Here is a 27387-nt window from a genome sequence, read left to right as displayed (position 1 = left end):
AAAAACTTAGAGAGACGTGGACTCGAGACTTAGGTGATATTGACGATACCGACTGGCAAGACGCCATACACAGCCTACGGGAGGTAGCAATCCACCCAAGGTTCCGGCTGATCCAGCTGAAAATACTCCATCGCACATACTACCCTTGCACACACCTGTACAAGTAGGGCAGGAGCACCTCGGCTCAATGCGTGAGGGGCCGCGAGGGGGAGGGTACCTTTTACCACATTGTGGGAGTGCCCCACCATAGTCCCCTTCTGGACTAGGGTGGTTGCCACAATGTCAGAGGTGGTGGGCACACCGGTCCCACGGGAGCCACAATGGCGGCTATTGATGATACGGTGGACAAGGACTGGACAAGGCATATGGAGGTATGGCTTGCACTAGCGGCGGCCGTGGCCAAGAGAAACATTGCCAGGGGGTGGTGATCTCAGACACCCCCCGTCATGGGAACATTGGAGAAGGGACCTAGACTGGTGCCAGTGGGCGGAGGAGACCATCTATAAGAGCAGGGGATGCCCAAAGAAGTGGAAAAGATCTGGGGACCATGGAGAAAGTACAGGGAGGAGGGTGGAGGCTGGAGGAGTAACCTGGCCATTGGTCATCCTGAGAGTGCCGTATGGTAGTGATGGGATTGAAAACCACGGTGCTAGCTACTGCTCTGATCAGTGTTCATTGATTGCCGTGACTATATACTATGAGCATTGTTCAAAAAGTTAAAAAAACAAACAATATATTTAGAGGTCTTTTGGATACATTCTTGATTAAATGTCTAGATGACATCTTTATATATTCTATGTTCTATATATTCAAAAGCTGAGCATATTGGAAGCAGGTCAAGTTACTTGTCTGGGATTCCAAATCTCGGGGAAAAGTATAAGCATGAATTGAATTGAATTGAATTGAATTGAATGAATTGATGATTTGTAAAGCGCGTTGGCTACCCAGGGGCGTCCCAGCGCTATAGAAAAGAGTGAGTTGGGCTGGAGAGGCTGGAGTAAGAGAAGCTGAGTGAAAAGTTAGATTGGAATTTTGCTGAAGAGCCAAGTTTTTAATAGTTTACGGAAGGTGAGAAGGTTAGGTTCTGATCTGATAGGGAGGGGAAGGGAGTTCCAGATCCTAGCCAGGTTGTAAGAAAGCGAGCGGCCTCCACATCTGGCCTTCCTAATGCGTGGTACTGAGGCGAGGTGGGAGGTTGTAGACCTGAGTGGGCGGGAGGGTAGATAGGCTTTCATCAGGGGGGAGTTAATAGAGGGGCCTGTACCCCAGTATCCCATGGACATGGAAAGTGAAAGCCATATTATACTGCTCAGTACCTACACCATTCAAGAAATACAGAGGTCGGCAATTTTTATAGACTTTTTATCACGGATTCTTCGGCAACTGTTACCTATAACTGGGCTCACTCAGAAAGGACAATCCATCATCTGGGGAAAAGAATGAGAGGAAGCTTTTCAGACACTTAATACAGCATTTACAATTGTCCCAATTCTTAGGCATGCAAATATGGATCTTCCTTCATTGTAGAGACTGAAGCTTCAGCTTTTTCTATTGGGACCATTTTATCACAGGAAGCAATACAACAAGTAGCTTACTACTCTAGAACACTAACATGTTCTGAGCACAACTACTCTATTTATGTTCACAAACTAATTCTGATTAAAGAAGCTGTTGCACACTGGATACATTATATCGAAGGGACAATGCATGAAATCACAGTCTAGACCAACCATAAAAATATCCTTTACCTATGTTTGATGAAATGTCTAATCACAAAACATGCACGATCATCCTTACTCTTCTTCAGGTTCCAGTATCATGTCTAGACAACAATAAGACAAACAAGAAACATTACTAGCTCCCAACATCTTGTCCTGTGCCACTCACATATCCAAAAATATAGGCAGTTTTTTTGGAACAAGTGACATTCAGAAAAGTCAGTTGAATGAAGAACCGTGGGTCCAGTAAGAACCTATAAACAAGAACAAAATAGGTAACTTGCTATACGTGAAAGTAGCCCTGTGTTGTTCACATAAAGATTTACTACTAAAGGCTATATGGTGGTGTCACCATTTGAACATAGGACACCTAGGACAAAGGAATATACAGGATGTGTTAAAGAGACATTTCTGATTGCCCTACATGTTGGCCAAAGTAAAGAAATGTGAAAAACAATGCTCTATTTGTGTCCAAGACAAATACTGCCCAAACTCTCAGGTCTACTACAACTGCTTCCAGTACCCACTCATCTTTAGTCAGTGGTTTGTTGCAGATCTGTCACTATCCTTGGGACATTTCTCGTGGTTGTGGATTATTTTACAAAGTTGGGATCTTTTGTTCAGTTGAAAGAATCACCTGCAGCACTACAACTGGCTCATGGATTTACAGTCATGTGTTCAAGACTTCCTGGGGTGCCTGAAGTGGTGTCAAACACTTTCCTTCTGCTAGTTTTTTTCAAAAGGACAGGGTAAATCAAGTTATTGAACAATGTCTCTGAAACTTCCTAATGATTCATCAGATAGACTAGAGCAAATGGATTTCCATATCGAACTCTGCGTATAGCAATTCACTATATACATCCTTAGGAACCTCCACTTATACTGCTCTTATGGCATACATGCACACATACCGTTCCTGTGTGTTTCTCTACTACCTCAGTTCCCTTAGTTTCTCATCTCTTGAGAGACATAAGGAAAATGAGAAAGATAGTATACTAACAGCAAGGCAGACCATAAAAGACAGGAAGATTCTCCAACATACACAGTGAGTGAAAAGTCTGGCTAGCCACAAAGTACTTCCGTCTGCTAGAGGTCAGTCTGCAGTCCAGCTCCTATTACCTAGGAGACGTAAATACATGCAGTTTTCCATGTGTCTCGTTGTAACCCAACAGTATATAAGGGAGAACCACCAATTCCTCTTGTATTGGTTGATGGCTCCCAAAAATATGAGGTAGGGGCTATTCTTGATTCACATATATGATACAGACAACTACAGTATGTAATATCCTGTATAGCATACAATGCTGCTGAGAGATCATGGGAACGTACACTGGTAAGCCGGGGGCTAGTGATGGAACCTCTCAGCAGGGCAGGAGGTAAGGTGATACCACAATGTATCTTGTGCTAGGTGTTAATACTTGTTGGCTCACAAAAATCTAATAGTTCTTTTCTTTTTTCCCCTTCTTTTTATTGGAAGAGTTCACACAGATTCACATATGGCAACAGAAAGAGAAAGAAAATTATGAAGGAGAGCCACCACACACTGGCACCCCTATATGTCCTTACCTACATAGTCCTTTATAAAACATAAGGTGCAGTATTCATTCCACCCAAGAAAACACATTTCACTTATAAACAAAATCTCTGTGCTCATAAACCTTTCCACAGACTGAGAAATTAAGTGTATGAGCCTGACTGCAACGCATAGCAGTGTTCCAAGCCCTTTATCTTTGACATTTTATTCAGCCAGTTTTCGAAGGTGGGGAGTGCTTCGGACTTCCAATTTTGTTGGATTAAGGACCTAGCAATCAAAGTAACCAAAGAAAGCTCCTTCTTATCTTCCATCATGATAAATATCCCAAAAGGATTGCTTGAACATCCTACCAAAAATGTATGTTCAATGTTCCAAGATGATATGCTACCAGTTACCCTCACCCTACACATCTGAAGCATTTCGACTGTATCTGGGGGTTAATCTGATGCAAAAAATGTGGTGTTCTGTATAGCAGCCACTTGGTGTAAAATTGTATCCGGGGGAGGTTTTAGCACCCTTCAGTAAAGAGAAATTGAACAAATTAATCTTGTTCCAGACGGTATACAACAGTTACAACGCAACTATTACAACGGACTACTTTTACAACGCAATTTTCACAACGCAGGATACATTACAACGAAATACCATTACAACGCATTTTTTTACAACGCAATACCTTTACAACGCATACCATTACAACGTAAGTATTGGTAAGTATATAATTATAGTAAAAATGTTTTATTTATGGGTTTTTGGGTAAAGGGGTATTTTTAGGGTTCAGGGCAAGGTTTGGGTTTTTGGGTAAAGGGGTATTTTTAGGGTTCAGGGCTAGGTTTGGGTTTTTGGGTAAAGGGGTATTTTTAGGGTTCAGGGCCAGGTTTGGGTTTTTGGGTAAAGGGGTATTTTTAGGGTTCAGGGCTAGGTTTGGGTTTTTGGGTAAAGGGGTATTTTTAGGGTTCAAGGCCAGGTTTGGGTTTTTGGGTAAAGGGGTATTTTTAGGGTTCAGGGCTAGGTTTGTTTTTTTGGGTAAAGGGGTATTTTTAGGGTTCAGGGCCAGGTTTGGGTTTTTGGGTAAAGGGGTATTTTTAGGGTTCAGGGCCAGGTTTGGGTTTTTGGGTAAAGGGGTATTTTTAGGGTTCAGGGCTAGGTTTGGGTTTTTGGGTAAAGGGGTATTTTTAGGGTTCAGGGCCAGGTTTGGGTTTTTGGGTAAAGGGGTATTTTTAGGGTTCAGGGCCAGGTTTGGGTTTTTGGGTAAAGGGGTATTTTTAGGGTTCAGGGCCAGGTTTGGGTTTTTGGGTAAAGGGGTATTTTTAGGGTTCAGGGCCAGGTTTGGGTTTTTGGGTAAAGGGGTATTTTTAGGGTTCAGGGCTAGGTTTGGGTTTTGGGGTACAGGGGTACAGGGTAAAAATAAATTAAAAATAATATTAAAGTAAAATAAATTAAATTAATTTTAATTAATTAAATTAAAAAAATTATTATATACTTACCATTTTGGGGTACAGGGGTACAGGGTAAAAATAAATTAAAAATAATATTAAATTAAAATAAATTAAATTATTTTAATTAATTACATTTTAAAAAATACTATATACTTACCAATACTTACGTTGTAATGGTATGCGTTGTAAAAGTATTGCGTTGTAAAAAAATGCGTTGTAATGGTAGTTCGTTGTAATGGTTCCTGCGTTGTAATAATTGCGTTGTAAAGGTAGGCGTTGTAAATGTATGCGTTATAACGTCATACATCCGTTCCAGACCTATGCCGAAATTAGCACTTCCTCCCTTGAAAGCCATTTCTGTCTGGCTTTACTACACAGATAAGTCTCCTTATTTTTTCGAAATATGGCTATCCAATGCCTAACTGGTCTGCGAGTACTTGACTCAATCAGTTCTTCTGCTAATTCAAGACTGGCCTTTTTGTTTATAAGATCTAGTTCTTCAAAACAAATCTAATATGAATAAAGGACGATTGGATGGAAGGTTTCCAGTATCTAATGTCAGGCTTGATATCAAGCCACTCTTTCCAAGTATCAAGTGCAGTTATGAGTAACATTCCTGCCTAGAATGGAATGTGATCATTTAAAGATATCAGTAAATTGTGTTAAGCCTTTAATATCTGTGATATTAAAATATTTAAATAGTTGCTCTTTGCGTTATAAAGGTAATTGCAGAAGTTTGTAGCCAACTTTTTTCGGTGATTTAGTTAGGCGGAAAAAAACATTAATTATATATTCCTGCATGATTAAATAAAAAAAAATACATATATCAATTGGTTTACCAGAACCTTGAGGGGTTAAAGAAACTGTGTGAAAAATGTGCAGAACTCCCTCGAAGATCTTGCCTGTCACCTTTTTAACCAGGCACACCACTTTCTGAAGATTGTGATGCATGAATGGTACTTCTGTTCCACATTAGGGCCTTTAAGGCTTTGCTAGTTTCTATAATTGCCGCGAGAATTTTTGCTGCATTCGCATAATTTTCCACATCATTTCATTTGACCTGTGTTGCTTCTTTGTTAGACTTATGCATTGTGTTTCATTCAGACTCCTTTTTTTTAGCGATATCGCTTGTCACACACCATAATACTCAAATATTAGGGGCTCAATTATGAGTGCAGCAGTCTATGGACAGTCAGACTTATGGGGGTGTGGCGGTCTCCTGACTGCCCTATTACGATTAGGGTGTTCTGACCGCCAATGCCCCTCTGCAGCTGTCAGGCATCAATATATTAGAAGTTTCCTCTCCACCATGGTTTTCATGGTGTGCATGCACCCCAGTTCCTGCAAGGCATGGACTTTACAGTCCATGCCGTGCAGGAACTGTCTTTGGCATTCCATTGCGATGCCCATTTTTACAGGTCCTGCCGTGGAAACGCCGAAAAAAGCCTGCCATACAGGAGGAAACTCCTAATCTGGTGGGCGGCCCGACCATGGGTTTGGCGGTGAAGCAGGGCAGACCCGGCGCCGCACTGCCAAACTCGTTATCAGACGCAAAGTGTACACAATGCGTAATCATCTCTTAGTTTCCTTTGCCGTGCTCACCACGTCACTGGAGTCAAGCTATCCTGGCTGAAGATGGCTGATAGCCAGAAACCGGTCGTAGGATGCTTGATTCCGGTCCAGGGAACACATGACTTGGCAGTTCGGGCTGGACTGTTCCCATGAGGCACAGGGTCAAGACTGATTTGCATATGGCCATGTCTGAACTGGGGTGGCTTGGTGAGCAAAATAACGATGGATTAAACCCAGATCTGTGACTGGGGGATGAATGTTTTGCCATTGTGCAACATTCCGTCCATCATCTTGTGTGTTTTGCTGTTCACCCTATGTGGGAAGGGTATGCCCAGACGTGGGTCCCGTGCTCACCACATCACTGGAGTCAAGCTATCTTGGCTGAAGACGGCTGATAGCCAGAAACCGGTCCTAGGATGTTTGATTCCGGTCCAAGGAAGACATGGCTTGGCAGTTCGGGCTGGACTGTTCCCATGAGGCACAGGGTCAAGACTGATGTGCATATGGTCATGTCTGAACTGGGGTGGCTTGGTGAGCAAAATAACAATGGATTAAACCCAGATCTGTGACTGGGGGTGAATGTTTTGCCATTGTGCAACATTCCGTCTATCATCTTGTGTGTTTTGCTGTTCACCCTATGTGGGAAGGGTATACCCAGACGTGGGTCCCGTGCTCACCACGTCACTGGAGTCAAGCTATCCTGGCTGAAGACGGCTGATAGCCAGAAACCTGTCCTAGGATGCTTGATTCTGGTCCAGGGAAGACATGGCTTGTCGAGTTCGGGCTGGACTGTTCCCATGAGGCACAGGGTCAAAACTGATTTGCATATGGCCATGTCTGAACTGGGGTGGCTTGGTGAGCAAAATAACGATGGATTAAACCCAGATCAGTGACTGGGGTGAATGTTTTGCCATTGTGCAACATTCCATCCATCATCTTGTGTGTTTTTCAGTTTCCTTTGTGTCAATTATATTTAGTGCAGTTATGCTCCTTTTACAAGTTCCGCTGATCCACATGCCTAATATCAAGGACTGGATGCTAAAAAGGTGTGTTGAGTGCCCTTCAAGACTGCCCGAGGAAATGGCAACTCCTCCCAGTAGCCATGGCGCCACCCTTTATCGAATAATATACACTAGGGGAAACAAGCAGCTACTTTTAGAGGGTCACAGCTAGGAGGAAAAAAACACAAAAGGAAAAAATCTCCTTTGTTAGCCTAAGTAAATCTTTATTAAAGATAAAGAGAAAACTGGTGATAACAGCAAATTCCTCCTCAACATCACGAAAGAAAAAAGAGGGAAGAAGAGTCAAGGAATGATCCAAAAAGATGATCCAACTCAAGAAGAAAAAATCAGAGACAAGGATAAATAGCAAGGGGGCATTAGCATGAAGAAAGATCAGGGTAGTTAATGTGCTATCATTGATCATTCCCTTCCAAGTACTGCCTAATATATGCTTGAAACAGGTACTGATATCACAGGCAGAAACTGTGCAACATCTTGAACTGAGAAACTACAGTAACTTGCAAAGCATTTGCCACCTTCTTTAAAATAGCATTTTGTAATTCTAAGCTCTGCTCACCTTCAGAACATTCATGAAGTTAGTTGCATATTAGAGGTGAGGTGAGTTCTCCGTCACGAATGTGACACTTCCGGCAATGCTGACCCACTATATTACAAATACCTTGACCATACTGCTTGGTTTGATACAGGGAGGCTGTAATGTGTTATGACTGAAGGTCTCCTATATTACTATCGTATGAGACCGCTGTAGAGATTTGAGTCTGTATTTTTCCTATAGCCCACTGTGGATGTTTTAATTTATTTGTAACTGCTTTTCACTTGGGGTCTGCATCGTGGGTGCAAGTGCAGTGTATGTTTGTAGAATTTACTGGGATAAATTGCATATTTTCACTGTTGGCCCTGCGCCCAACTCACCTTGCGCCTGTCGATCAGCATCTTACTGTTTGTTAAAAAAAAAATCCAGCAATTCACTGAAAAAAAACAAATGTTAAAGTGAAGTTATACTTAGGAATTGTCATAAAATGTTACTTTACATTTAAAAAAAGACCTTCGACGTTTACTGAAAAAACAACAGAGCTTAAGGGGACGATATAGTTTGGTAAAAAATGTCAGTTAAAACATACCATTTTAAATAAACAAAACCAATTAAATCCACCATTATGGTTCTCAAGTAACTATAACTCGTGCCTTCGCCGTGCATGATTAATTACCTTACATATTGCATCACTCATGACATGTTCAATCACATCATAGATAACATCACTGCAACATCACTAATGACATCATTGATTACAAGACTGTGCTCTGTTCAAAATAGGAAGATGCTCAGACCCAACTGAACCCCACTGGAAATCTAAGATCTGTTCTTCTGATCTGCAGTAGCTCATGTTTTTGTGGTTGGCCAGTATAAGTGCCCTACATTATGGGAGGGCAACAAATCTGTGTTGTTGGAACAAATGGGAATACAAATTTCGAAGCCACTATAGAGAAAGGAATTCTTTTTTGCACTTGATGACATTCAGCAAGGCAACAAAAAAAGTCTTGAATCAAGCTGGTTAGTAAAGAAGGAGGACACAAGCTTTGTTGAGCTGGAAGAGAAAGATGGGTGCATCATGTCTGATCCTACTTAATTTACCAACCTATAAGTGAACGTTTATACCGCATAATATGAGAATCCAGTACCATGCTACTGCGCAATATCACTATTTTTCATTCACATTTGAAAAGATATGTATTGAGGATATGTTTACTCAGATTTAAAATAATTATAATAACTCATTTGAGCGCAAACATTAAACAAAATGTGTTTTTGAAAACTATGTGAAACACTGCCTGAATTACTAAAATTATCAAGAAAAATGAATTATTAGCATCATTATAAACCACTGTAGAATTTCTTCATAACATAAAAATGTAACACTAATACAATTTTCTTTAACCATGTACTGGCTTAACAGCAATGGAGTGGATGGTGGGACTTACAGTCGTGGAAAAAAACATTTATTTTTCATTCTTTTTCAATGGTCCTCAGGATATAATTTTCCGTTGGATTGCTTTCCTGATGCATATCCTTTCCAAGGTTATTCCGATATCTCCAGTAGTTTAAATATTGGTGAAGGAGGATTGAAACATATTTTTCTTCTTTCGTGGGAAGTGTATTGGACTCCTTCAGATTTCAGAGGGGAGTTGTCATAAGAAAAAGTAGAAGGCATTGGGGGGGGATCTGTTTTTTAGAGAGGTAGGCAAGAGGAAAGCGGTATTTGGTCACAGGAGAATAATTTTCTTTGTTCTCCTGAAAGGTTTTTAATGGACAAATTGGTCATTATTAGATTATCAGAGGAGTTCATATATTCCTACAAAAAAGGCAAGATTTTTTTTAATTTCTTTATTACATTTGGAAAGCAATTACAAGTGCAATGTTGTGTAAATATTCTATCTGACTAAGTTTTCCATAGTCTGCCACTGCTTGTTTTAGTCTACTTCTTAGATCTTTGATTCTTTTGCAACTTGTTGCTTGCATTTCACCTGACAGGCACTGTGCAATTTTGGATTCTTGAAAAGACTGTTCTTTTTGGATTGTAGATAAACATTTCCACAAAGAGCAATGTTTTATGCTAATTGTCTGGGAGAAGGCATTGTGCCATTCCTCTATTTTACTATTCATTTGTGGTGTGTCTTCTTGTACTGACTGCATGCAATTCCACAGTTCTATCGCAAACTCTGGTGTTCTTCTACCAGTTCTGGAAAACCGTCCAACCCAGTTGTCCTCAAAATAGTTTAACATTTGTGCAAGTATTTCTTGATTTTCACAATAAAAATGTGTGGTTTGTAATTCCTCATAGGTTGAGATAACATCCTGTGGCGGAACAAATGCAAGGCTGCATAGTAGCTTCAAATTGTGGGCCAAAAGGCTGTCTGTACTGTACTTCAGTTGTAGGTCATGTCTTTGAATGCTCCTCCAAATAGCTTGCATGAAATGGTAGTAGCAACCTTGAATCTGGATCTCTGGGAAAACACTTTTTACTGCATTCATTGCATTGACATCAAAATCCATAATACAAGTTTTTGGTGGATTTTCGGTCAGTTCTTTGATTCTTTGAAACATAACTTTGTAAGTGCTTAGTATTGTATCAGGTAGTAAGGCATAGACCAGTGGAAATGTTTCTGTTTTAATATAACCATGTACAGTATAGAGTTGTTTGAATGGCTCAGGGCATGTCTTGAATGTCCCGTCAACTTGCCAAATTTCACTTGCTCGTAAGTAAGCAAGGTTCCTTTCGGTTGCAAATAATAAAATATGTTCATTCTCACTGCTGCATTCCAACTGAAGGAATCTGTCACCATTAATAGTAACCCTGAATTTTTCAGGAATTACAAAATCAGACAGGTTGTGTGGTATTTTTGGCAAATAGCCTTCGATTACTTTCCTTTTCTTAATTCTGCGTTTTAGCAAGGAAGGCCGAGGTAATTCTCCAGCAATGTGAAAAGGGACATTTGAACAGGCGTCTGTTATAATTGAACTTGTAGCTTCTTCCTTTTCTTGGGCTTTTTGTTTAATTTCATTTATTTTCTGTTTCACTATAATTTTGCCTGGAGAGGGAACATGATTATGTTCGGTTTTGTGCACAACTGCATCATCTCTTGTGTTAACCCGTGCTCTGCATTTTGTTGTATGGTATTCACTGCACTTCCACAGTATTTTGCTGCCATATTCCTTCTCTCTATTGTATATATAACCTCCATAGATTAACTGTTTGTTTCCCCTTTGCGATGTAATATATTTTAGAGGCATATTTTTAGTTTTTTCCTGAAAAAACAAAAATCACAAATCTCTGTTTTAGTATTGCTTTTTTATTAATTAAAATTGTTTGAATAAAGAAGTTAGTAAACATATATGAACAGGGTATTAATTTCCATGACAAATTAAAAAGCTTAAACAAACTATGAAATCCACATTTGTGTGTGGCTTCTTCACAGTTATCCCGCACTATAATGTAAACAATTTGCACATCAGCATAAGCAGAGTTTCACAAAACTCCCTCCTATGCTACCACCATCAATCCTTGCAGCATCTTATTCAAATAAGAAAGGTGGGTGAATAAAATCAGTGGACCAATGAAAACAGTAAAAGGTGGAGACATCCATTACACTTTGTTATTCATGCTCAGCTGATAAAAAAGGACTTGTCATACCCTTTATTTTCAACTCCCCACTCTCTGATCTCATTTACCCTGCCTATATAGCAACTCTAATGCCTCCGGATGAATGGCCTAAACAATGTCAATATCTCCACCATGCTAAGAAGACATGCAAGTCACAAATAACTGGACAGTCCTTGGATAGATTGTTTAGCGACAGACCAACTTTTCCACAGCAACCAGATTGACAATTCATACACACCAAAGAGCAAGCAAAGGTGTCAGCTCTAGTGATAGAAAACAATAATAGTCAACTTTCCCACATTTGGGATATATTGTGAAATAAATCTCATTCGGATGTCCTCAATGATTCTACCTCAGGCTTCCTAGCTGGAGAGGCTATGTCTATATAGTTGCCCAGCTTTGGACAGCTCATTAATATGTGCAACTATGTAGCTGAATCTACACATCTGCTCATAGAATTCCCAGGTTATTTTTGTGATCATCTTTTCACTTTCTAGAGCACTAAATACCACACATACATTCTGAATTGTTAGGCATAGATGTTAATCGCAAAGAGAGTAATGTCAAACCTTTTCTAGTACACACAGATTCCAAACCTTCATTACACAGGACTATTATAAGTTAATGTGGGTGGTGCATTCCATTTAAGTCATAATACAAGCCTTTTTCAGCCACAAACAAAAAATGCAGAGCAGTGCTACATAACTCTGTCCACCTCCCCCCCCCAAAAAAGGTTCAGTTAAGAAGCTTACTAATGCCATTGGCTGTTTGCCTGTCTAGCCAAATTGCATTAACACTCATGAAAGTCTAGTCAAATGCCTGCTTCTGGGCCAGCACTGGAGGTATCTAGAGAAGATATAAATTCTTCAGGAGGCCAGTTACGGTCATATTAAGTGTGGAAATATTTCTCAGTCAATTCAGAAATGTATTACGCTTTACTGACAAGTCATTACTGGAGCTCTCAAACATGCAAGAGTAGCTAAAAAGTCAATCTAATTTTTCCTGTTAGTAATTCTGACATATCCCATCGGATCACTGACACATTACTGAACACGTTTCAACAGAACAAGGGAACCCTTAAGGTATATTTATAGGGACCTTGGGCATTACATATTTTGAAGAACAGTGGTCCCTATATGGAATTAATACACACAGAAAAATAATCATATACTTGATAAGTAATATGTCTTCTGCCCGTTTGGACAGGGTTTATTTATCAATAAGTGCAGAGATAAGGTTTTTTTGGAAGAATGTCAAGCGGGCACAGCCGTGACCCTCAACATACAAGACAAAAACAACAAGGAAGAAATGTGAACAAGGCAAGAAAATAAGTCTGCATACTTGTACATCAGTAAAGCAGGCACAAAATATAATGAAACCTCTCCATTGCAAATTTGTACAGAAATAGCTCGCATATGGGGTTTTTTAAAAAGGTCGACGACGTTTCGATGCCTATAGAAATGAGGGCATCATCATCAGGACAAGGGTTAACATTATTGTTGTCTTGGGCGAAAGCAATATATAATGCCTTTAAGTTACATTTACTTTTACAACCATATTTACAATTGGGAGAAAAGAGAGAGAGAAAAACACAACAAGAATTAAGATAAGTAAAGGCATGTATTAATGATCCTATTATTTACAATAAGTGAACTGCTTCTTGGTGAAGCCCAGTGGTGCGTGAGTTAAAAACAAGGTTTTCGACGCAGTGACTATTAACGGCGTAGTGACTCTAAAATTTGGGATTTGTGTGTGAAGCAAAAGTGATTTCGGCCACTTCAAGGAATTCCTACGGATCCAGAAACTGCGGCACCTTAGTCATAACATTAATCAGATACTAATAGTCTAGGGTGCAGTTGAGGCGGAAGTTCAATTTTACATGCATGGCAGTATTTAGGAAAGTGAGGCAGAAGTGCACATTGGCGCAAGAGTGGAGGGACGCATGTTGACGTGCTAGTGATAGAAGAATAGTGTACATACTTCGTCATACAATGACGCTGGCCGTTTAGGAATAAAACGCCGAAATCGGAGGATCGTTTGATCTGAAAATTGAAAACGGGACGTTAAAACATTCAAGGGTGCGCATGCTGGGCATCTAAATTACGAAGTGCGGGTGTTGTTTACCTAATCCTTCCGATGGTTTTTCTGCAAAAGTAGTAGTTTTAGCAGAATGGTAGCGAGCCGGGACTCAGTAGCTTCAATGGCACAGAAGCGCGATGGCTTCCTAACACGGGCAAAAAACGAGGGTCTCAGTAAAGTACCTCAATTCTGAGTCTAAGAAATAAGGGTTTATGTCGGCTATTTTACTTACTAGAAGAGTGCGGCGGCACTGCTGCGGGTGTAGCATCCAGTGAACAGTGAGCCTAGGTTCCCGGGCTTTCGATGAAACTGCGGTGAGGTAAACAGTGTTAAAGGACTGGCTGACGAATACTATTTGTTAAGGGGGTGTTTTTGGCGGCCATCTTAGAGTGGTGATATTAAGCTAGCGTGAGCATGCAAATTTATTAAAAAAGCAGACATGAAAATAACATCCGTACATTTCAGTATTATGGGCATATGACAGGAGTTTGCAACAAGGACTTCCCGTCCTTAATTCGATTTAAAAACATGACAGACAATAACGTATGTGCATTTCAGTATAAATGACATAAAGGAGGATTTTACAGCAGGGATGTCCAGTCCTCAATCCGATTTAACCCCTTCCGAATGCTGTTGGTCCGTAGGATCCACTGTAGTTCCTCTTTGTTTAGTAATTGGGCCATGTCTGCCCCTCTGGGGGGGGTTTGATAACCGTGATCACTGTCCATTGTAGGTCATTCTCGTTGTGTCCATTTGCAGAGTAATGTTCCACGAGGGGTGCATTTGCTGTCTTGCATTTGATCCTGCTTCGATGTTGGCCAATACGCAGTTTAATTTTCTGGCTGGTTTGTCCAATGTAGATTAGACCACAGGGGCAAAAGATGGCATAGACTAAATTTGCAGAATTACAATTGGAGAAGGACTTTCGCTCAAATTTGATATTGTCATATGTGAACATTTTCCCTTCAATAGTGGTATCGCAGTACATACACCCACCACATTTATTGTGACCAGTAACAGGTGGGAGCCCCCACACATCATTTATGGTTGTTTTCAGTGTTGGTGATGGGAGTGCTGCCCTTACTAGGTGATCTTTGATATTTTTTGCACGTTTAAAGGCAAACATTGGCTTATCTAAAGTTAGTTGTCCAGCATTGAGAACCGGCCAATGCTTTAGAACACTTTTTCTTATGGCGTTGGACACTGGAGAGAACGTAGTGACACATATGAGTTTGTCCTGTTCATTTTTTGGTTTAGGCTCAAGAAGGGTTTCCCTGGGGCAGTACCAGGCTCTTTTAAGGGACTTTCGCACCAGTTTTCGTGGGTAACCTCTGCTTCTTAATTTTTTGCTAAGGGTCTTTGCTTCAGAGAAGTAGTCTTCCCTAAAATAGCAGTTACGCCTAATCCGGAGAAACTGGGAAAAGGGTAAAGAGTCGCGTAAGGCCCTAGGATGATGGCTGGTATACTCGAGCAGTGTATTCCGCTCAGTGGGCTTGCGGTGTAGTGTGGTAGTTAAACGGCCTTCATTATGTTTTATTTGCAAGTCAAGAAATGGAATTGAATCTTTACTGGTGGTTATAGTAAAGCGGAGGCCTCCGCTATTATTGTCAAGCCAATGTTGAAATGCTAGGAGGTTCTCAGGGGACTCATTCCATAGCAGGAAGATATCGTCTATATATCTTTTCCACAGAGAAATTCCTCCGTGGAAAGGATTAGACGTATGCAGAATGGTACTGGTTTCCAGATGGTCCATGTACAGAATGGCTAGGTTTGGAGCAAAAATAGCTCCCATGGACGTACCCTTTACTTGACCATAGAATTGTCCCTCAAACAGGAAAAAGTTCCTGGTGAGGCAGATTTCAAGTAATTCAAGGATAAATAGTGAGGGTACATTGTGTGGACGTGCTCTTGATTCAAGAACCTTCTCAATCACCCTTAGGGATTCAAATTGTGGAATATTAGTATACAATGATTCCACATCCAGCGTGCACATAGTGCTGGATGTGGGGTCAAAGGGATACTCTTCAATGAAGGTTATCATGGCCATACTATCCCTGATGTAACAGATGGTTTCAGGGACGAAGGGCTTGATAAAATAATCTATGTAATGACCTAAAGGCTCAAGGATTGACCCACAGCCCGAAACAATCGGGCGGCCCGGTGGTGATTGAGGGTTTTTGTGAATCTTGGGCAGACAGTATATCACAGGGGTACGTGGGGATTTAGTATTCAGAAAGTCATGTTCTTTTTTAGAAAGGAATCCTGAGTCAAGTGCCCTTGTAGTGACAGTTAAGATAAGGTCTTGAATATCATTGGTGGGGTTCCGAGGGAGTTTACAGTAGTGCTCGGTGTTATTAAGTTGTCGTAGTACTTCAGATTTGTAGGCTTCAATGTCCTGAATAACTATTCCACCCCCTTTGTCTGCGGGTTTTATAATCAAAGACTGGTTATTTTTCAAGTTTGAGATCGCTTTTTTCTCATCTAGAGTAATGTTATATGGGATGTAGGACCTTTTATTTTCAAGGTGTGATAGGTCCTTGAGTACCAGTTTTTCAAACGTTGGAATCTCAGCTGGGATCATGTTGGCTGTGGGGGAGAATTTTGAGGGAGGTCTGAACGGAGTGTTAAAGTTCTTAGGTATAGATGGATTAAGACTGAAAAAGCTTTTTAGACGTACTTTTCTGAAGAACCTTAATAGTTCAGTTTGAGCTGGTCTCTTGCCGATCTTTAATCTTACAGATCATATGCTATCCAGCAATGAAATATCACTCCTCAGCAAAGGCTTGTCATTCGTACCCACAGTACGTCCTAACTTTCAGGAAGCTCAAACTGAACTATTAAGGTTCTTTAGAAAAGTACGTCTAAAAAGCTTTTTCAGTCTTAATCCATCTATACCTAAGAACTTTAACACTCCGTTCAGACCTCCCTCAAAATTCTCCCCCACAGCCAACATGATCCCAGCTGAGATTCCAACGTTTGAAAAACTGGTACTCAAGGACCTATCACACCTTGAAAATAAAAGGTCCTACATCCCATATAACATTACTCTAGATGAGAAAAAAGCGATCTCAAACTTGAAAAATAACCAGTCTTTGATTATAAAACCCGCAGACAAAGGGGGTGGAATAGTTATTCAGGACATTGAAGCCTACAAATCTGAAGTACTACGACAACTTAATAACACCGAGCACTACTGTAAACTCCCTCGGAACCCCACCAATGATATTCAAGACCTTATCTTAACTGTCACTACAAGGGCACTTGACTCAGGATTCCTTTCTAAAAAAGAACATGACTTTCTGAATACTAAATCCCCACGTACCCCTGTGATATACTGTCTGCCCAAGATTCACAAAAACCCTCAATCACCACCGGGCCGCCCGATTGTTTCGGGCTGTGGGTCAATCCTTGAGCCTTTAGGTCATTACATAGATTATTTTATCAAGCCCTTCGTCCCTGAAACCATCTGTTACATCAGGGATAGTATGGCCATGATAACCTTCATTGAAGAGTATCCCTTTGACCCCACATCCAGCACTATGTGCACGCTGGATGTGGAATCATTGTATACTAATATTCCACAATTTGAATCCCTAAGGGTGATTGAGAAGGTTCTTGAATCAAGAGCACGTCCACACAATGTACCCTCACTATTTATCCTTGAATTACTTGAAATCTGCCTCACCAGGAACTTTTTCCTGTTTGAGGGACAATTCTATGGTCAAGTAAAGGGTACGTCCATGGGAGCTATTTTTGCTCCAAACCTAGCCATTCTGTACATGGACCATCTGGAAACCAGTACCATTCTGCATACGTCTAATCCTTTCCACGGAGGAATTTCTCTGTGGAAAAGATATATAGACGATATCTTCCTGCTATGGAATGAGTCCCCTGAGAACCTCCTAGCATTTCAACATTGGCTTGACAATAATAGCGGAGGCCTCCGCTTTACTATAACCACCAGTAAAGATTCAATTCCATTTCTTGACTTGCAAATAAAACATAATGAAGGCCGTTTAACTACCACACTACACCGCAAGCCCACTGAGTGGAATACACTGCTCGAGTATACCAGCCATCATCCTAGGGCCTTACGCGACTCTTTACCCTTTTCCCAGTTTCTCCGGATTGGGCGTAACTGCTATTTTAGGGAAGACTACATCTCTGAAGCAAAGACCCTTAGCAAAAAATTAAGAAGCAGAGGTTACCCACGAAAACTGGTGCGAAAGTCCCTTAAAAGAGCCTGGTACTGCCCCAGGGAAACCCTTCTTGAGCCTAAACCAAAAAATGAACAGGACAAACTCATATGTGTCACTACGTTCTCGCCAGTGTCCAACGTCATAAGAAAAAGTGTTCTAAAGCATTGGCCGGTTCTCAATGCTGGACAACTAACTTTAGATAAGCCAATGTTTGCCTTTAAACGTGCAAAAAATATCAAAGATCACCTAGTAAGGGCAGCACTCCCATCACCAACACTGAAAACAACCATAAATGATGTGTGGGGGCTCCCACCTGTTACTGGTCACAATAAATGTGGTGGGTGTATGTACTGCGATACCACTATTGAAGGGAAAATGTTCACATATGACAATATCAAATTTGAGCGAAAGTCCTTCTCCAATTGTAATTCTGCAAATTTAGTCTATGCCATCTTTTGCCCCTGTGGTCTAATCTACATTGGACAAACCAGCCAGAAAATTAAACTGCGTATTGGCCAACATCGAAGCAGGATCAAATGCAAGACAGCAAATGCACCCCTCGTGGAACATTACTCTGCAAATGGACACAACGAGAATGACCTACAATGGACAGTGATCACGGTTATCAAACCCCCCCCCCAGAGGGGCAGACATGGCCCAATTACTAAACAAAGAGGAACTACAGTGGATCCTACGGACCAACAGCATTCGGAAGGGGTTAAATCGGATTGAGGACTGGACATCCCTGCTGTAAAATCCTCCTTTATGTCATTTATACTGAAATGCACATACGTTATTGTCTGTCATGTTTTTAAATCGAATTAAGGACGGGAAGTCCTTGTTGCAAACTCCTGTCATATGCCCATAATACTGAAATGTACGGATGTTATTTTCATGTCTGCTTTTTTAATAAATTTGCATGCTCACGCTAGCTTAATATCACCACTCTAAGATGGCCGCCAAAAACACCCCCTTCACAAATAGTATTCGTCAGCCAGTCCTTTAACACTGTTTACCTCACCGCAGTTTCATCGAAAGCCCAGGAACCTAGGCTCACTGTTCACTGGATGCTACACCCGCAGCAGTGCCGCCGCACTCTTCTAGTAAGTAAAATAGCCGACATAAACCCTTATTTCTTAGACTCAGAATTGAGGTACTTTACTGAGACCCTCGTTTTTTGCCCGTGTTAGGAAGCCATCGCGCTCCTTTGCCATTGAAGCTACTGAGTCCCGGCTCGCTACCATTCTGCTAAAACTACTACTTTTGCAGAAAAACCATCGGAAGAATTAGGTAAACAACACCCGCACTTCGTAATTTAGATGCCCAGCATGCGCACCCTTGAATGTTTTAACGTCCCGTTTTCAATTTTCAGATCAAACGATCCTCCGATTTCGGCGTTTTATTCCTAAACGGCCAGCGTCATTGTATGACGAAGTATGTACACTATTCTTCTATCACTAGCACGTCAACATGCGTCCCTCCACTCTTGCGCCAATGTGCACTTCTGCCTCACTTTCCTAAATACTGCCATGCATGTAAAATTGAACTTCCGCCTCAACTGCACCCTAGACTATTAGTATCTGATTAATGTTATGACTAAGGTGCCGCAGTTTCTGGATCCGTAGGAATTCCTTGAAGTGGCCGAAATCACTTTTGCTTCACACACAAATCCCAAATTTTAGAGTCACTACGCCGTTAATAGTCACTGCGTCGAAAACCTTGTTTTTAACTCACGCACCACTGGGCTTCACCAAGAAGCAGTTCACTTATTGTAAATAATAGGATCATTAATACATGCCTTTACTTATCTTAATTCTTGTTGTGTTTTTCTCTCTCTCTTTTCTCCCAATTGTAAATATGGTTGTAAAAGTAAATGTAACTTAAAGGCATTATATATTGCTTTCGCCCAAGACAACAATAATGTTAACCCTTGTCCTGATGATGATGCCCTCATTTCTATAGGCATCGAAACGTCGTCGACCTTTTTAAAAAACCCCATATGCGAGCTATTTCTGTACAAATTTGCAATGGAGAGGTTTCATTATATTTTGTGCCTGCTTTACTGATGTACAAGTATGCAGACTTATTTTCTTGCCTTGTTCACATTTCTTCCTTGTTGTTTTTGTCTTGTATGTTGAGGGTCACGGCTGTGCCCGCTTGACATTCTTCCAAAAAAACCTTATCTCTGCACTTATTGATAAATAAACCCTGTCCAAACGGGCAGAAGACATATTACTTATCAAGTATATGATTATTTTTCTGTGTGTATTAATTCCATATAGGGACCACTGTTCTTCGAAATACATTACTGAACACAGCAGTATCATGAAACGAAAATATTGTGCAAAAATATAATTTACTAAAATATTGTGTTCATATTCTTCTAATGGTAAATACAAATATACCTCCCCAAAAATCTCGTTCCACACTAACATTGTTAAAAAACAAACAAAATATTTGTTTTTCAATATACATAATTTAAAATAGTAAATCTAAAATATTTTAATATATAACAATAATATAATGTAAATTAAATAAATGTAAAAAATATTTAATTCTATATATAAAGACATACTTATATAAACACATACATATATATGTGTGTGTATGTTTATATATTATGCTCAAATCCCAATTGCACTTCACGTACACAAGGAAAACCGCACTCCGGGCAGCTTGAAATGCAAGTTCTATTTATTAGTTACAGCAACAGACGCGTTTCGGCGGAAGTGCCTTTCTCGATGTCGTATGTTTATATATATACACATATACATAATGTTAGACTATTATTAAACATATTGTACATTATATTAAAATGTTTTATTTACTACTACAAAAAGCATATATATATTCAATAAAAAACCATAGGTTTCAGGCATGTTATAGTTAGAAATTAGCATTTGAAAAACCTTAGAAATTCACTGAAAAAAACCATAGGTTTCAGGGGCGTTATAGTTAGTTGGACATTTCACTCGTACAAAACCATAGAAATTGCCCCGTTATAGTTAGTTCAGCTAACTATAACTCGCGCGACCGCAATGCACTGCTGATGACCTCACATATTACATTACTCATGAGATGGTCCGTGACATCACTCATGACAACACTGATGACATCATGCAGTGAAAGTGTGTTTTTCTGAAAATTAAATATGTTTTATATATGTATATCTCAAGGTCAATGGAAGACTAAATAGGTATATAAGTGTCTAAATGGATGATTTTTTTTGTAAAATTGATTGTATAACTGACTGATTAAGTGTATCTTAGTGAATACATGGGTTAGTGAGTAATGTTTAAATATGTAAATATCTGTATCAGTCTCTCACTTTGTGTATAAGTGGCTGCATGGGTTGGTGAGTAGCTACATGAGTGTCTATATGGGTTATTAGTTAGATTTTTGAGTATCAGTATGAGTGTCTGTGTGGTTCAGTGGGGGTTATTACTTAGTGCATAGATGCATGAATGAGTGACTCACTGTTTGTATGAATTGAAGAAAGCATGTGTGCAGGACTGTATAGGTGGATGAATGTGTTTTTAAGAGAGTAAGTATGTGTAAGTTTCTGTAGAAGTTAGTGTGGTGGTGTGTGTATAACGGTATATACAAGTAAATGGATGTTCGATACTTTGTTTGCATGTGTGACTATGTGTGTGAGTAACTATGGATGAGTGGTGGTGTGTAACAGGATGTATAGATGTATGAGTACATATGATGAGTGAGTACATGTATGAGTGACTGTATAGGACTGTTGGTGAATGAGTGGATGTGGGTGTAGATCTTGGAATTACTGAATAGGTGTGTTGTAACTGGTATTGGTATGTCCATTGTTTTGAAAATGTTAGTTTCTATGTTTGAGTGTGTGTATCAAAGGTTATATTAAGGTGAGAGGAGCTCTGCCATTCTATCACAAGGATGATGTAATCAGTGATGACATTTGAGATGTCATCAGTGATGTCATGAGTGATATCACTGACCATGTCATGAGTGATGTAATATGTGACATCATCAGCAGTTCATTGCGGGCGCGCGAGCTATAGTTAGCTGAACTAACTATAACGGGGGAATTTCTATGGTTTTGTACGAGTGAAATGTCCAACTAACTATAACATCCCTGAAACCTATGGTTTTTTTCAGTGAATTTCAAAGGTTTTTTAAATGCTAATTTCGAACTATAACATGCCTGAAACCTATGGCTTTTTAAGTGAACTTCTAAGGTTTTTTAAATGCTAGTTTCCAACTATGCCTACAGATGTAGGACATGTGAAGAAAGAAGAAACAATGCACAGAAAGAAGCAAAATAAATGCAGAAAGAAGCAACAGAAGTCCTCAAAGACGAAGAAAAGTGCAAGAAGAAGCAAAACGCGCAGAAAGAACAAAGAGAGGAGCAGAAAGAGGCCTTGTTGCAAAATCATCCTGTGCACTCAACTTTTTCGGATGGGTACTGGTGGGAGCTGACTCTGACTAACCCGGCATAGAGCCAGTGCTATGCTAAAAGACACTTAGAATACAGTGAAACACCTACATACAATGGGGAACACTATGTGTTGGGGTACCCCCGTGATTAAGGCCCTAGTACATAATAGGGCAGTGACATTAAAACTACCTCTAAGTCAGAGGTGCAGAAAAGCCCCGCCCCTCCCTTCACCACTGTGCAAACGCGCCCCGTGGTGCGTTTTAAGTTGAGGTATTAAGTCCCCTTGAATCCTGAGTGTCCCTGGGGTCCAACTAGCCCACAAGGTACCTCCAGTAAGCGCCACAGAGCGGCATTGCAGAGGGGTGTAGAAAGGTGTGGCCTGGACCTCCTCTCTGCAACGCAGGTCTCTGGCAGTTACTGGAGGTACCTGGTGGGCTAGTTGGCCCCCTGGGGCCCTCAGGATTGAAGGGGAACTTATTCCCCAACTTAAAATGTGTCACAGAGCGTGTTTGTACACATGTCAGCTCAGGCCCTGCCCCCTCCCTTTACCAGTGTGCACACGTGCCTCGTGGCGCATTTTAGGTTGGAAGATTAAGTCCCCCTTGAATCCTGAGGGTCCCTGGGGTCCAACTAGCCCACTAGGTACCTCCAGTAAGCGCCACAGAGCTGCATTGCAGAGAGGTGTAAAAAGGGGCGTGGTCTGGACCACCTCTCTGCAACGCAGGCCTCTGGCACTTTTTGGAGGTACCTGGTGGGCTAGTTGGCCCCCGGGCGCTCAGGATTGAAGGGGAATTAATTCCCCAACTTAAAACGTGCCACAGGGCATGTTTGCACACGTCACCTTAGAGCCCCGCCCCCTGCCTTTACCACTGTGGCGCATTTTAAGTTAGGGGATTAAGTCCCCTTGAAACCTGAGGGTCCCTGGGGTCCAACTAGCCCACCAAGTACCACCAGTAAGCACCACAGAGCTGCGTTGCAGAGAGGTGTAAAAACGGGCAAGGCCTCTGAACACCTCTCTGCAATGCAGCTCCCTGGCGCATACTAGAGGTACCTGGTGGGCTAGTTGGCCCCCAGGGACCCCCAGTATTCAAGGGGATACTTACGACACGCCAGGGGGCACGTTTGCAGAGTGCTGCCGGGAGGGGGTGGAGCCTCCGGCACGATCCAGAGATTTAAAATCCCCCAGGGCCTGAACCCCATTTAGAAAATATATATATATATATATATTAACAGGAAGGGGGCCGTGTGGGCTTCCCTCCCCAGGCCAATTCCGGGCCACGGGGACCCCATCCCCCAGGGCATGGCCACATTCTTTTTTTTATTATTATGGAGGGGAGCTGCGTGGCCCCCCTCCTCAGGCCATTTATGGCCCCGGGGACCCCACCACCCGGGGCTGGCCTTTGCGTGATTTAAAAAAAATATATTATTGGGGAGGAGGGCCACCTGGCCCGCCTCTCTGGCCATGTCTGGCCCTGGGGACCCCATCCCTCGGGCCTGGCCACCTCATTGGGGACCGTGGGGGCCGCCCCAATGCCCCCAGGGTCCTGCCGGCTCCCCGGGTCCTGCGGGAGCCGGCATTGCTTTTCCACATGGGGAGCTGCTGACATGCAGCTCCCCGTGTGGATAGCAATCTGGTTTGGATTTTGGAAGAGAGAGCAGGTTTCCTGCTCCCTCTTCCAAAATCCAAACCAAGTTTGCTATGACAGGGCGGGAGCCCTGAGGCTCCCACCCTGCTATTGCAAACAGCAGTGTCCCAGGGGTGGGCACCTCAGGGCACTGCAGGAGCCAGCCCTGGGGGGCGGCGGTCCCAGGACCATCACAGGCTCCAGGAGGGGGGCTGCGCGAATTTCAGTAAGTAGAGCCCCGGGGAGCTGGCGGCCCCCGGGGCGTGTGGGGGGGGCTCGAGCACCCCCCCCACAGGTTTGTTATTTTTAGGTCTCGTCCTACTCAACGCGCATGCGTTGCATAGGAGGAGACCTAATGCCATCGGCAATGCATTTGCAGCAAAGAAGTGCACGCGTTGTATTGCTTGCAATGCAACGCGTGCACATCTTGGCGATTTCCTTTCGGGAGCACACGCGCTATATGGTGGCGCCATATGGTCGCACGCTCCTGAAAGGAAATTGCCCATGCCCCCTCCCCCTGCTGCTAGCCTGCCACTTTCGCTGCTGCGCGGCCAATGTCTGCCGTGCAAGGTGCGCACCGGCCTCCTCCTGCTGCCGGCAGACCTGCCGTGCTTGTTTAAATTAGCATGCAAACTTTATTTTCCATCGTATTGTAGGTCTGCCATTTGCTAGTTCAGAGTAATGTTGAGAAAGGTTGTTCATTTACTTTAAAACAATCTTTTGGTTTACTTGCCACGTCAGACCATGGGAGAGAGTTGAGTGATGAATTGTTTATTTTGTGAGAGTGTTTTGGCCTAACTTCTTTCGTGTGTATGTGTCTTTGGCTTCATGGCAAAAGCACCTGCCTCGGAAAAGAAATTGTGTGCGAATGGGGATTAGTGCCGATAAAATCTGACCTGTAGGTCCGGGTGCTTTCTGAACAAGCCAGGGTCTCTGAAAGGCCAGGAGAGCTGGGGCTGGGTGGGCCAAAGGCCAAGGACAGAAAGTGATATATAACGAGGGCAATCAGCCCTCCTGCAGGCTTATAGGTACTTGACAAGGTTGGCAACAGACCTGTGTCAACGTCTTGTTTTCCCACCTGAGCATACTGGTCTAACTACAAGCACCACAGACTTGAGGGTAAAAATGAAGAATTCTGTGTAGATAGCAAACACAGCAATATGATGGACAGAGAGGTGAATCCACTCACCCCCAGTCAAGAGATCTATGTTTAATCCATGTGTTCTTTTGCTCATTATGACACCACAGTTTGGAACCAGCCATATGCACATCAGTCTAGACCCTGCTCCTCATGGGAACCTTCCAGCCAGAACTGCCAGGCCAGGTCCTCTGTGGACCGCAAACAAGCCTCCTGGGACCGGTTGCTGGATATCACTCCATGTGAGCCAGGCTAGCTTGAATCCAGTGGCACAGCAAGCAAGGGACCCACGTCTGGGATTACCCTTGGCCACTGAGGGCAAACATAGCTAATGCAACAAAATGATGGGGTAAGTGATTGAAAAGTTTCAGCACTTTGTCCAAGTCAAAAGATCTGGATTTAATCAATTTTTCTTTTGCTCACTATGGCACCCCAGTTTGGACCTAGCCATATGCAAATCAGTCTTTTTTGTTAAACCTCTTTTTATTGAAAAGGAAAAAAGGAACATAAGGACACATGACGGCTGTAGTTCTCAGCCACTGTCACATCACAATAGCATGTTTCTTAACAGGACATTAAACTCCAACGTCATATGCAAATCAGTCTTGCCCCTGCTCCTCATGTGAACAGTCCAGCCTGAACTGCAGGCTAGGTCCTCTCTGGACTGGAAACTAGCATCCTGGGACCAGTTTTAGGGTCTTTTTGTAATTCATTCTGTGTAGATGTCTAGTTCTTGTATGCTGAGTGCAAGACGTCATTCAGTATATTTTGAAGCATTCCCAATTGTTGGAGGTTAGATGTACAAATAAAAGTGGTTTGTCGAGGATCACGTATGGTCAACTTCGGAAGTCTGGAATTGAAACCTTACCGTCTTGTACCAGTGCCAACACTTTAGTCATTGCACCCTAGACCACAAATCTGCTTAGTAGAATAATTTATGATCAATGCCTATCCTTTGAACAACCCTTAACCTCTGGAGTCAATGGACGTTGCAAATGATGAAAGCAAACTTTTCATCACCTCCTACAAAACCAGATCTTTCACAATGATATGCCCTCCCCACAATTATGCTGGATGCTCAAAACCACCATGCTTACATCTAGGCCATCAAAGTGACCCCATACACATTGGGATTTCCGACAAACATCTGTTAGTGCAAACTCCCTCTGTAAAGTTATTGGTGTAACAGTGAGAGGACAGAGGCTCATTGGGCCCCTGGAAAAGGTACAGTAAAGAACAACCTGCCTAGCCCCATCAGGGAGTATACACATTTTATCAAACAAAAGTCAAACAAGCATTGGCATAGCCAATAGGTCTCGCCTTTGGGACCTTATAAGTGTTTAACCATGCAACAGTTAATGTTGTTGCACCAAAATGTGCTGCATAACTAAAAAATAAGGTTCTAAAAGCGAGACCTATTGGCTATGCAAATACTTGTTTAAAAATAGAAGCCCCTGGTGGGTGGCAGTCCCCGGGGCTGCAGAGGAGCCATGTGGCCCCCGCAAATATTTTTAAAAAGCCCCGGGGGTAGCGTTCCCCGGGGCTTGGGGGAGCCTTGGAGACCCCCCTAGATTAAAAAAGAAGCCCCAGGGGGTGGCGGTCCCCGGGCTGCGTTCCCCCTGCAACTCAATGATTTTGCCCCGGGGAGGTGGCAGTCCCCGGGGCAGTGTGGGGGGTATTGGGACCCCCTCCCTCTTTTTTCTTTTTTTATTCACTGCCCCCGGGACCTAGCTCATCCGGGGGCTAAATATTAACGAAGCGTGGGAGCCGGCGCTTTGTATTTTTTATTTTCTCGGCCGGATCTGCAGTTCCCCTGCAGATGTTGCTGATTTTTTTTATTAAAAAAAGAAGCTTTTTTTGGCCCTGGGGGTCCTTGTGGGATCCCCTGAGCAGGCCTAGGGGGTCAGGGTGTTTTTACCCTCCCCCTTTTCTTGTCTTACGTCTTTTTTTTAATGTTTACTTGTGCCTCGTTTACCGAGGCACAAGATGGCTGCCAACACTTCCTGGTTTGGAGTGTTGACAGCCAATTAGAATGCAGCTCGTGATAGGCAGGGTGCGCAGATCCACCGCGCCTCTATATATTGATATTTTAATGTTCTCAGCAAGTATTGAATGGATTTACAACATTTAAGAAAAAGAGTTCTTTCTGAGGCAAGGGCTACCTTTATACCAAATTTGGTGTAATTCTGTCCAGCAGTTCGAGCTGTAACCGTGTCTAAAGTTTGCTATGGGAAATACATTTTTTTACCTTTTTTTTTATTTCTCAGGAACTACTGAATGGATTAACACCATTTAACAAAAAGAGTACTTTCTGAACCAAGGGCTACCTTTTTGCCAAATTTGTTGTAATTCCGTTCAGCATTTCGGGCTGTAGCCGTGTTTAAAGTTTCCTATGGGAATTAACATTGAGAAAACCCGTTATGGGACACCCCTTTTTTCTCGGCCCCAGCTTGCCGAATCACCCCGAAATGTTCAAGGTAGGAGCAG

At 42.1% G+C, this 27387-nt stretch overlaps 1 protein-coding gene across 2 annotated transcripts in view; it reads right to left on the bottom strand.

Moving 5' to 3' along the window:
• Positions 1 to 9654: 9654 nt before the first annotated feature.
• Positions 9655 to 27387, bottom strand: part of LOC144763312 (uncharacterized) — a 340332-nt gene continuing 322599 nt past the window's right edge. For both annotated transcript variants that reach the window (XM_078648791.1, XM_078648792.1), the window contains exon 13: positions 9655 to 11090. In XM_078648791.1, coding sequence (XP_078504917.1) covers positions 9672 to 11090 — 1419 coding nt within the window. In that variant the 3' untranslated portion in view covers positions 9655 to 9671. The remainder of the gene's footprint in view (positions 11091 to 27387) is intronic.

This window comes from Lissotriton helveticus, chromosome 6 (genome assembly GCF_964261635.1).
Source record: "Lissotriton helveticus chromosome 6, aLisHel1.1, whole genome shotgun sequence".
Taxonomy (NCBI): domain Eukaryota; kingdom Metazoa; phylum Chordata; class Amphibia; order Caudata; family Salamandridae; genus Lissotriton; species Lissotriton helveticus.
This window is presented reverse-complemented; position numbering and strand designations above follow the sequence as displayed.